The sequence below is a fragment of the Poecilia latipinna genome, unplaced genomic scaffold (genome assembly GCF_001443285.1).
Source record: "Poecilia latipinna isolate Pla-1442-1.1 unplaced genomic scaffold, P_latipinna-1.0 Scaffold1714, whole genome shotgun sequence".
NCBI lineage: Eukaryota > Metazoa > Chordata > Actinopteri > Cyprinodontiformes > Poeciliidae > Poecilia > Poecilia latipinna.
In genome coordinates this window covers 59,464-71,578 of record NW_015114330.1, presented here as the reverse complement: position 1 = coordinate 71,578, position 12,115 = coordinate 59,464, and the positions used below count along the sequence as shown (strand labels likewise).

Sequence of the window (12,115 nt, the reverse complement as noted above, 5' to 3'; positions counted from 1 at the left end):
TTTTTTTTTCAAAATAAAAAATTTTTTTTGGAAAATTTTTTTTTTGGGGGGGGAAAAATAAAAAAAAAAAAAAAAAAAAAAAAAAAAAAAAAAAAAATAGAAGTATCCTGTAAGTGGACAAACATTTTATTCACTACATTGTATGTGAACATAACTCGTACAGATATTTTGACACACACACAAACATACACACCTTAGCCCAGGTGTCCATGTCTTTGTACCTCCTGTAGCGGAGCCATCGCCTGCGACGGACACAGGAGTTCCACTTCTTGTCCTTAGTGTAAGTAGCAGGAAAATCCATGGCATACGTCCACCCCTGCAAACACAAACACTGAAGTTATTAATACAAGATGAGTGCAAGAGCAAAAAGGAAAATGAGTTCACCAAAACACTACCTCTTTTTCTGTGGGCTCTCCATCAAGGTTTTCATCCACAAACCAGTCTCCCTCCCACTCCCAGCTGCTGGAAGGGAGCTGGAAGCTGGCCATGGGTTGATGCTGCAGGCCTGTGATGTCACTCCACTGCCAGCGGTCACTTGGCAGCAGACGCTCTGAGAAACCGTCAACGGGATTCCATCTCTAAAAGAAAAATAGGGAGAAATTATTTCATTTTCATGTCTGTCCATCCATCCATCCATCCATCCATCCATCCATCCATCCATCCATCCATCCATCCATCATCCATCCATCCATCCATCCATCCATCCATGGTCTATAGCTGCTCATCAATGCAGGGTCTGGGACTCCTGAAGACCTCTGGTCCCTATCTTGAATGTTTTTTGGGCAAGAGGCTGGGTATGCCTCAGACTGCTGACCAGTCCATCTCATGATGACACAGAGATACACAGGTAAAATAACCTCATCTCTCCCCCAAAAAATAAATAATGCAGGAAGACTCTCATACCAAGAGTCAATTTTAGAGCTAATTTTTGTGTTTTGGATTAACCCAGAGTACATGAAGAAACACAACACAAGCAAAGGAAGAATATGCAAATTGCATGGAGAAACAACCCTGGTCAGGATTCAAACTTGAGACTTTGTTGTTGCAATAAATAACCAGCAGAGTAACTGCATGTGTTGCTTGTCCCTGTTTTTTTTCTCTCCCTTTCTGCAGGTGTAGAATCAGACCTCTAGGGTGCTCTCTAGTATTCTCTTCATCCTTCTGTTTCTCCTCTCTTCTTATCTCCTTCTTTCTATTTTAACTTTTGGTCCCACTTCTGTCCCTTTTTTGTCATATCCTTTGATTTATTGGGCCAAGATTTGATGATTTTTGAGACCAAAGGAGGAAGGTGAACTAACTATAAGAAGCCATTCTGACATAACTTAGCTCTGTGACAATGAGCTAAGTTGGAAACGTGGAACTGGGGTCTATTTGTGTTAATTAATCAGACGTACCAAGTAAAGTGTACATGAGCGTAGCTGACAAACAGATCACTTTTGAAGATTCTTTCTCTGGAAATTTTCTCCTAACTGAGATCTATTAAGGTTATGCATGCAATCTGGAAAAAAAAATCAGCAAAGTCCTTGTCAAGCTAATTCTCACATGTTGCAAAGAGACAATTAAAAGACCCTAACCTGATTTTCGTATGTGTCCTCTTGGTAGCGGACGGGCAGGTCAGACGCATGGACGTTCAGGTAGATGCTGTTGTCACAGGCAATGCCCCAGCAGCACTGCTGAGCTGCTGTCACCCGCTTGAATTCCAGGTGGGCTTTGCGGCAATGCTCCCATTGCTGTCCCACAGTGGACAGGCTGTAGACACGCCCGTACACGTCCACTGCCCACAGCAGGGACACAGGCATGGCTTCACCCGTACCTGGAGACAAGCAGCAAGAAAATTTTAGTTTTTTTATATATACATGGTGCACAGTGTTTAACAAAACTACACAAACATGAGCAAAATGTACCAAACTTTTATCTGTATGTTCATTACAGATATAGGAAGAATAATACAGCATTGTAGTTTTCGCAAAAAAATCATTCTGATTTCCGTGATGAAACTTGCAACAGGAAAAAGGAGCAAAGGGAAGTCATGAAAACCCTCATGTGATCATAACTTCATTCTCATAATGTGGTTTCCATAGTAATTCTAAAATTTATATTCATTCATCTGATAGACATACTCTATGTCCATCTCATCCAAATTCATATTCGCAGAATTCACATCACACAAAAGCAGCATGTCTTGTTTAGACACAGCCATAGAAACAACTAAATGAAGGCTACTTTATAGAGCTTCTGATGGATATTATTAGGGATATTATTAGCCAGATGGTTCTAATCAAAGTCACTTAAACAACTGATCACCAGCAGGCAGGACCACCTCAAAAATGAGGGAATTTCCTTGTTGGCTGTTTGCTAGCACATAAACAGTGGCTGTAGTGAAGCAATTGCTGCCAACAATTTAAGAAAGTTACCATGGACATTGTCATGTAAAACAAAGTGAATCATTCTAGAAAGGCAAATCAGAAGTTGAAAACATTTAAAGCATAAAGTCACCAATCTTCTCAGCAGTGGAAGTCACAGCAAATTCTTCAAACTTCAGACAATTCAGCAGTCAAATAATTTAACCTCCTCCCCTAAAATGTTAATTATATTTTACATGGACATCTGTTACCATGACAAATGTTCAGATCCATGACATTACAATTACAAGCCTGAGAAAGTACCGCTTGTAGAAAGGTTGCAAGGAGATTCTCTCTACAAAAACTATTAAATGTTTTGGATAGTTTCACCTGAGTGTACAATAAAACTTCTTGAGACAAAGGCCAATGTGACTGCTTCAAGTTATCCTGTATAACTGTAGTTTGAAAAGAAGCAAAATCACAGGGTCTACTGAGTTTTATATCAACACTTCTAATTTTGGTCTAAGAAATCCTTTTCCTTTATCACTTTGCTTTATCACATGCTTCAAGATTATTTTTGTTACTCTGAGACCAAATCTGTACTGAGTAGGTGGGGTTGTGTGTTGAAGGGCTGTTTCTGGCTCTTGCTTCATAAGTCTCACCTACATTTTGTTGATGTCACATAACTAAACTGCATTATTAAAGTTTGCTTCCTCAAGATAACCTGCTGTTTTTATCCCTACCAGCTCTTTCTTTAAAGATACAAAAAGGTCATTGATATGAACTGTGTATTCTGCAAACTCTATAAAGAAGATCTGCATAAGTTATTCCAGTTTGATACTTTTTCACTTATTTTCTGGCGAGATATTTGTACATTCATTTTCAACAACATTCTCAACAACTTTTCCCTCGCCTATGCTGACATTAGGGCTGGACGATATGACTGAAAAATGTATCATAATGAAAGCATTTCATATCAGTCGATAAAAATAATTATTGATTAAACAATCATGCATGTACACACCCATACCCAAGGAGAATTTTAGGAGATCAATCAACCTGACAGTCATATTTTTGGATTGTAGGAGAACCCTTCTATGCACAGACAGAACTTTCAGAAAGACCCCAGGCCGGGATTCGAACCCAGGTCCTTCACTGCAAAGCAACAGTGCTACCAACTGCAACACTGTGCAGCCCTTATTAGACGTATTATCTATTGATACTGATCATGGCTTATCGAGATATTGTTAATGATATTTTTGTCCACCCCTAGCGAGCGTGTTGTTTAAATTCTTATTCTACTAATAAAACAGATCAATTGTATATCATCAGCCTATTACTATTATTACTATTTATAAATCCAAATTTTTCAAATCATACATTTTCCTTCTTAATTTTTTTAAAGAGGAGTTTAAGCAATGTATTACAACACTTCAACATTCACAAAATAATACTAAAGTTGATATGTGCACTCTCTAACATTCTGGTGAATTGATTTTCATTTCTACCTGCTGTATAACCCTTGGCGTTACTGTTTTGTTATAAATTCTTTCTGTGTTTGTGATTTTGATTTTGCTGTTTTTGCCAGCAGATTAATTGAAAAATAAAAAGTTGGTTTCCTCAGATTTCAGTCTACACTTGGAAAATTACAAACTGCTTTCAGTTACAGGTAAAGTAAAACATGGGATGCATTTAATGCTAAACTGTATCTTAAATGTATGTCACGCTAATTATAAAACATATGATACCTAATTTGGCTGCGCACAAAAGTGACGTACATTCGGTGCGTGAGGTTGGTTACATTGTAACAAGCTAGCTGTATGTCAACACCCTGTCAAGATAAGCCTCATTTACAAACAAACACAAGAATAATTTTTCCAAACAACTGTAAACTGTAACCTAAAACTGGCTTCGGAGTATCACGACACGACAATTCTTATGTCTGGACACGGTTAACCATAAAAAGTAAAAGTGACAATATTTAAATTTAACGAACCTAGACCCGCCTATAAAATGCCAGCCGGTGCAGGTAGCAGGTCGTCGCTCTTTCTTCTAACAGCAGAAATGAATGGGCAGCTGGTCATATCATGGTGTGTCAAGTGGCTGCTAATATTAACATCCTAGTATCTACCTGCTATAAAACCGGAAGCAGTTGTTCCTTAAATTCTATTGGCTTAGTTGTTTACAACGCAGACCTCCAATAGAGGGCGCTCCCTGCTCAGATTTTACAAGTAGGTTGTTGAGTTCACTTTTCAGCAAGATTCAAATACTATGCAAGTTTTCTGCTCAAAATTGTTAAACTTTTTTCAACTTTATTTACTTTCTTAATTACAAACACAAATAGAAAACGAACTGGTATATTTTATTATGTTATATAGCTGGTTGACTGATTGAAGATGGTTGAAAATAACACAGATTAACAAATTATCTGACTATCCTAAATTGTGCAGTACTTATAGCTCATATGATTTCCCTTGCTTGTAGATGTTACAAAAATACACAAACTCAGTAAAAATTAATCAGATGTTTTAATGGGCAACATCATCAACGTATGGCTGCCACGCTGACACTTGGCAAACGTCCTTTGCCACATCTTTCATACTTTCACAAAATAATAATAATCACAGCAATAATTATGTTTTTGTTTTTTTTTAAAGAAAACCCTTTGGAAAACCTAGAGATATCTTTAGACCACTTTATAAGAAGGATTGCTCTTACAAGTGTGATTTAAAACCGTTTGAGATTGTATTAACAACACAGAATGATATTTTCTTGCTTTTATTCCTGTTAATTTCAATGATTTTCTGCTTACGGCTATTGAATAAATAACATTAACGATTGGAATATTCCATCAAACCGAAAAAAACATGACTAAAACAGAAATATTTAGTTTAATATACATATTAAACTTAATGAAGAGTTTAATATGCTTGATAAAGGTTATTTTCAGAATGTTGTTTTAACTCGACAGAAAAGCCTCATAGGCTCGCGTAATTTATCATATTGAAGCAAGAAAGGAAGTTTGACTCCAGAGACTTGCCGTTGTCTCAGCTCCGCCTACTCCTATAAATAACAGCTGCGCCTACCCTGTAGTTCTTCCCTTTCATTAATCGCAGAGTGGATTGTCTGGTTGCTTCAGCGGAGCTTCACTGTCGAGGTAATGCCACAAAATCATGCCTTTTTTGCAATTTTTAGAATTATTTTTCAGTGTTTCATAATTTGCTTGACTTCACCTTATTTCCTCTCAGGTTTTTGGCACTTTGTTCAAAAATCTATTTATAACGCCTTTAAAAATGAGTTCACACCTCTTGTGACGAGTTTAAATCTTGAACATGCATTTTGACTGCTCGCGCTCCTATCCGGTTCCTGTGTCGCTAAAACAGAAGAGTCTGACTGCAAGCAGCGGAAACAAAGGGACCATGTGGCTGTTAAGAAAGGCCCAGACCTTCCCTGATAAACTATGCGGAACTGTCCTCTTTATTTACTGCAAGTTCAAATTTGCGACCACCATCCCTGTCTGGAAGAAATCTGATAACGAGACACTTCCTGTGAAGGATGACGCTGGTGTCCGCCTGCCCAGCTGTCCAGGAGAATGCCGAAGCAGCCGGCGGATTTAGAGCTCACTCCTCTGAGCAGGCAGGCAGGCAGGCAGCGCTGCTAAAGTCCAGGCCCGTGCGCACCTATCAGTTTTTGCCGCGTGACTTCACGTCACAATACAGGAAGGAAACTATTGAAAATCATGAATGTTGATGTGGTGACGGCTATCATTTATTTTAACGCAACTTTACTAGAAGAAAAAAAAATTAAAATATCTTTTACTGTGCGCTAAACGAGTAACTTGCGCTTGTAGCCGTGAACCAAGTCGCAGATTGCGAATAATGATCTCTTCCACTTGAGCGCTGAACACCACCCTGCTCCATCAGAGATTTAAATCTGCAGGCACACTATGCGACTTCTGTCCCGATTCTCTGTCGGGTTGTCTAGATCAGTCTGCTCAGCAACTCTGAACATTTATCTGTCACTGTGGGACGTGAAGACCACACCTCAAAAATAAAAAATCAACGTACGTGTTTATTTTTTTTTGTCTTTATTGCGGTGGAAATGATACAAACCGTCACCCATCAAATTATAATCATATAGTGTTAAACAAAAAAACAGACACTTAAACTCAGTGGGCAACGAAGGGATTTATTGAAATAAGCCAAAAAAATTCACACATTGAACATCTGTGGGCTTAACTTTGACATTTCTTAATGGAATGTTTTCCACATATAGTAAACCTGTTCAATATGGGTACCCAAACATGTTTAAGACCGAAATAACCGGGGATGCACTGATAAATCGGTGCCATTTTCTTAATTTTGGGACATTGTGATCACTCACTCACTTGCTGATCTTTTCCAATGATTTCATCTTCCTTAGCAAAGGTCTAAAAATCAGCCAGTGTCCTCTTTCTCACTGCTATGAGAGGTTTGACTGATAGACCCACCAGGTCATGTTTACAATTAACAATAGTCATTCTACTCTTGCAAACTCCATGACTGTAGTTTCAGACAAAAAAAATCAGTATAGACCAAAATATGAATGACCAGGTCAGGCTTTTTAAAAGATCTGTAATCTGTGACTGGCCAGAAAACGACAATTGATGCACTCCTAGAAATAACCTTATCGATTATAGCCAATATTGTCATTTGAAAGCACATGAACGTTCTCATGTAAATCTTCAAAACTCAAAATGCATAGAACACATAATGAAATCATTCATTTATATGCTAAACTTATCTTTCAAATCTCATCTCTTTGATTTTATGTGGGAGTGGAACAGAGTGGGTACAGTCGGTGTTCTCTAACTCAGGGGTTCGGGGGGGCGGTGACTTGCAGCTTTTAGACGCCTCTCTGCTTCAGCACACCTGACTCCAGCATAAGCTCATTAGCAGAGCTCTGTCCAGCTTGACTGCATGCTGGTGAGGTAGTTTAGCCACTTAATTCAAGTGTGTAGGAGAAAGGGCCCATCTACGGTGCCGGACACCCCAGCCCTCAAGGACCGGAGTTCAGCCTCCATTGTTGTACAAATGGAATATCTTATATTAGCACCGAATGACGCTTTATGACAACAGTCATAAATATTCATGAAGGCTTATTCATGTTCATGACAGGTGTTATGTCATGTTTATGAAAGTGTCTTGACAGTCTTATTCACCCCCCTTCAAATAAAGTGTTACCATTAGCACCACCTACTGTTACATTTGCAGCCTGATCTCTTAGCAGGTCCAGTTCAATGGGATTCAGTCTTAATCTTTTCATAATCTCTTATGTTTCCCAGTAGTATTTAAAAAGAAAAGTGGAATGTATGCACTTAATTTAGTAAATATAACTGCTACAATTTACGATGACAAACTGCTTTATTTTTAGATGTAGCCCCATTTTATATAAACATATCTTGATTTATAATGTACCATTTTTCTCACCACTTTATTTTGAATCATCTACCTTCTATTTGCTTTAAGATCTTGGTCTGTTGAGTAAAACATTTGGCACCAGCATTAACAGTCACACTCCCTTTGTTCCCTCTAAAGTCACTTTAGATAATACTGCAGTGTTTATTAGGAACAGTTACAAATGGGGATTAAGCTTGAGCTCTTGGCATCATGGCAAAGCTTCAAAGGTGGAGATAATAGTTAGCAGTAGCTCTCTTCATTCTGTGATCTATGACTGTGTGTGTGTGTGTGTGTGTGTGTGTTGTGCTTTATGCAATTTAGAATTGGAGCAGCACTTTATTCTGGGCCTAACAGCTTGTGTCATTAGACAAGGAAACTCCTGCTCTATAGAACTAACCAGTTTGACTGGAAATGCTGTAAATAACAGTTATGTCTGTATGACTGAATTGAATATTGGGGGAGGAACATTTACTGTAGAGACTGTAAAATGAATGAACAGGAAGTTGTCTATAGCTTCCCTGGCAGGTAACACCTAAGCTTTGACCCTGTGTGGGTGTGGCTGTTGGTAGCTGCCGCTCTGTTCTGTCCGGGTGTCTGATCCTCATTGACCTAAGCGGAGCGTTCCTCGGCTCGATGGGGACGGTTCCCTCGTCAGCCGGCCCCCCAGCTCCTCGTGCCAAATGCAGCCCGGTGCTGTGAGTGACCGCCAGGCTGGTTCCTCCGGTCCACCCCAGCTGTCCTGACCACCTCCCCTCTCCACCCCCACTGAGTCGCACTGTCTGCTGCTTCGTTTCAGAACCATGGCCGACCTGCAGGAGCGTACCTTCATCGCCATCAAGCCCGACGGCGTGCAGCGCGGCATCATTGGCGAGATCATCAAGAGATTCGAGATGAAGGGCTTCAAACTTGTTGGCATGAAGATGCTTCAGGTGAGGACAGACCTGAAGAGCTCAAGTCTGTTATTTTGAGCCACATTCACATGACTGCAGAGGGCACCAGCAAAGACCTCTGGAGAGCTGATTAGCCATCTGATCTATTCCTGACTGCAGAGAGCCAGCTGGACCCCACTGCAGCTTTTAATCATCTGATCTGGAACGGAATGCTGTTGATCATGTAGTCAGTTTAATTTCTACATCAGGGTGATCTTTTTGGATCCAGTGTGGTGTGAATAAAGTGCAGTTCTGGGTGACTGAGGTTAAGGGATTAAAGTAGCTGCTCAAGTGAAATCCTTTAGTCAGTAATGTGCTGAACAGATTGAGCAGCAGAGGTCTCTTGGTATGTATGGACAAGGATTTGGATTATTGGACCCTCTCTGGCGCATGTGGAGCCAGCTTCCCCAGACAGGCCTTCTTTTTCTGCACCAAGTATGATCTCTTGCATGGATGTCAGTTTTCATCTGTGATGCTGCAGTGGGATGAGCCAGGGACTTTGTACATTAGAAATGAGATGTATGCAGGATTGTGTAATTCCTTCAGTAATCGGATAATGGCATGCTTTCAGCAGATGTGCCCTCTGCCACCGGCACCTTTTTTTAGCAGAACTGTCCCTGACGCGTTCATGCGCAGATCCCAGCCAGCACTGAGGTCACATCAGGAATCTTCAAGTTTTTTTCCGGTGTTATAATTTAAAAGTACATGATCAAAGGGGAGCTTAAAAATGATTTGAAGCATTTTTCTATAATTGCTTATACATTGTAGTAATTGTATTTTGCTTCTCTGGCTGCTGCAGTCGATGTATCAGGTCTGCAGTAGTTTTAGGGGATTCTACAGTGAATGCTCTGCATTGTGATCCATCACTTTGTACTGCTGCTCTATGCTACAACAGTTCTGTGCTGTGCTGAGTACGGCACAGCAGCTCAATAAAGCTCAAAGTTGAAATTTGTTGAACTTTGACCCCGGTGTGCTGTAAAAGACAGGATGTCCATCTAGGTGTTGCAGTCTACAGAGAGAGCAGCGGCTCAATCATAAGCTTAGCTTGATGATCAGAGTCCTGCAGACACAAACTAACAAATGGTTTTGGTACTTTACAGATTGGATTAGCTTTTGAAAAAATAACTATAGCTATTAGTCTGGGCTTAATCAATATGTCTGACTGAAAACAAATGTGAAATATGACATAATAAAAATGGTTTAATTTTAATTCTAATTAAAATTAGTAGTTTCACAGAGTACCAAGCACATCAGAGTTGTTGTTTGTTGCATGTAATAACTGCAGCAGCTTTGTGAGATGTCAGTCATATGAATGAAACTTTAAATGATGTTTGTCCTCTGCAGGCCTCTGAGGACCTTCTGATGCAGCACTACATTGACCTTAAGGACAGACCCTTCTTTCCTTCCCTCGTCAACTACATGAGCTCTGGTCCAGTGGTTGCCATGGTGAGAACCCAACTTGTTTTTTTATAGAAGAAGAGGCTGGTATGTTAACAGTTCTGACTGAATCCCTGCTCTTTATGTTCCAGGTGTGGGAAGGAAAGGGAGTGGTGAAGACTGGCAGAGTCATGCTGGGTGAGACTAACCCTGCTGACTCCAAACCTGGAACCATCAGAGGAGACTTCTGCATTGACGTCAGCAAGTGAGTGTCGTTTGGGTCCGTTCCATCAAAACTGTTTGTCTGCACTCAATTAGCCAAAGAGTACAAAAAGAAATGATAATGACTACTAAAGTACTAATTGATTAATCATAAAGTCTGATTCAATTTGATGAGTGATTCAATTTTGGAGAAAAAAGGTGAGTAAATTACAAAATGGGGATGATGCTAAGGAAAGCATTGCCCAAAATGTACTGTTAAAAATGGGAAACCAAAAATCAGAATTATTTCCAAAACAACAATAGAAGGCTATAAAAATGTACAATTTAAAAATGTTGCTTCCCTGTTAGGGAAACCAGTAGAAAAATAGCTCTTGGCATAAGTGTTCATATATTTTGTTTCAGTATGAATCTTTGAGTCAGTCATGCAATCATTTTATGACAACTTTTATTTAATTTCCTGCAGGGAGTTGAGTGACTGCCGCCTATTTGAACAAATGCAAACAAATCAATTTGTATCAATTTTTAGTCAAACGGTATTTTGATTTTGAATAATTCAGTTTTCTGGTAGTGAGATGTGGGGAAGGAACCTGAGCTGGTGTGTGAGGCTCCGGCTGGATGTAGTCAGATTCACCTCGACACACGGCTCTGGAGCCAGTCTCCTACAATTCAAATTCAGACATGCATTATTGATCCCAAAGGGAAATTAAATGTTGTAACTCTTATTAATATAAAGGCACAAAAGGTTTGAAGTCTTCAGCTGTAGTTCAAAGGGTGAATTGAGTGACTTATCAGAATATTGTGGTTTGATGCCAGAGTCTCCATGTGACTAGTTGCTGTGGTGTGGATGTGAGAACTGACTGAATGAAGTGCTTTGATTAGTCAGGTTAACTAGAACAGCTTAGCATCCATTTACCTCTCCTTCTTCCTCTTCTTCTCCTCAGGAACATTATCCATGGCAGTGATTCAGTGGACAGTGCCAAAACTGAGATTTCCCTGTGGTTCAAACCAGAAGAGTTGGTCAACTACACAAGCTGTGCCTTCAGTTGGCTCTACTGAGCTGTTCAGGATCCCTCTGCTCGGACCCCTGACACTTTGCCTCAGTCTTCCTGTCTTTGCCTGTAGCTTAGATGAGGAACACAACCCACATTCCCTTCACCCATCTACTCATCATGTTGTCCTTGGATGTGGTCATGAGGTGGACCCTGTGTCATTCCTGATTTCATTCCTGGAAAAAAAAACATTCCATCAAGTCCTGAATATCTGTAACTGTAACTGACAGTTTTGTTAAAGGTTGATCCGCTTTGCAATAAATGCACATGATCCTAAGTTTTCATTTTCTAGGTTTGTGTATATACACACACACACAGTTATATTTGCAACTAAAAGCCACATTTCAGACACATTTACTACAATGTCATAAAAACCTGTCACCTGTTATTTCTAATATACCAAGTTTCAGTTCATACCTGGATTCTGACTCCAGAGGGCGCTATTAAGCAGTTGGCCACATTCTGACAATTGCCATAAAATGAGAAGAGGTTGTATTATAACTTAGATGGAGCAGAGGGGATTTTTACTGAACTATATATTAAATTCAGGTTATTTATACAGTGACTCTGACCCTAATTCAGTCTATAGGCTAATTCACAACATGCTATCTCAAATCACTTAGCAGTATAGATTCCTCCTCTACATGGATTCCAAATTGATCCCAGTTAGAGTTGATCAGTTTTTGTTTTTTTTTTTTGGGGGGGGGGGGGGTCCCCCAAAACGTTGTTTTTTATTTTTTTTTTTCTCTTTTTTTTTT

At 39.7% G+C, this 12,115-nt stretch overlaps 2 protein-coding genes across 2 annotated transcripts in view; one reads left to right on the top strand and one right to left on the bottom strand.

The window, feature by feature from the left end:
* The window catches only part of tecpr1a (tectonin beta-propeller repeat containing 1a), a 26,317-nt gene extending 21,822 nt beyond the window's left edge, over positions 1-4,495 (bottom strand). Inside the window, exons 1-4 of the mRNA XM_015060435.1 lie at positions 4,339-4,495; positions 1,575-1,813; positions 396-578; positions 194-316 (exon numbers count right to left, since the gene is read on the bottom strand). Coding sequence (XP_014915921.1) covers positions 194-316; positions 396-578; positions 1,575-1,799 — 531 coding nt within the window. The 5' untranslated portion in view covers positions 1,800-1,813; positions 4,339-4,495. The remainder of the gene's footprint in view (positions 1-193; positions 317-395; positions 579-1,574; positions 1,814-4,338) is intronic.
* An 895-nt stretch (positions 4,496-5,390) lies between these two features.
* LOC106964757 (nucleoside diphosphate kinase B-like) lies at positions 5,391-11,634 on the top strand. Its single transcript, XM_015060438.1, has 5 exons — positions 5,391-5,499; positions 8,577-8,709; positions 10,054-10,155; positions 10,239-10,351; positions 11,250-11,634. The coding sequence occupies exons 2-5, from the start codon at positions 8,581-8,583 to the stop codon at positions 11,362-11,364; spliced, it is 459 nt and encodes a 152-aa protein (XP_014915924.1). The 5' UTR covers positions 5,391-5,499; positions 8,577-8,580; the 3' UTR covers positions 11,365-11,634.
* Positions 11,635-12,115: the final 481 nt, after the last annotated feature.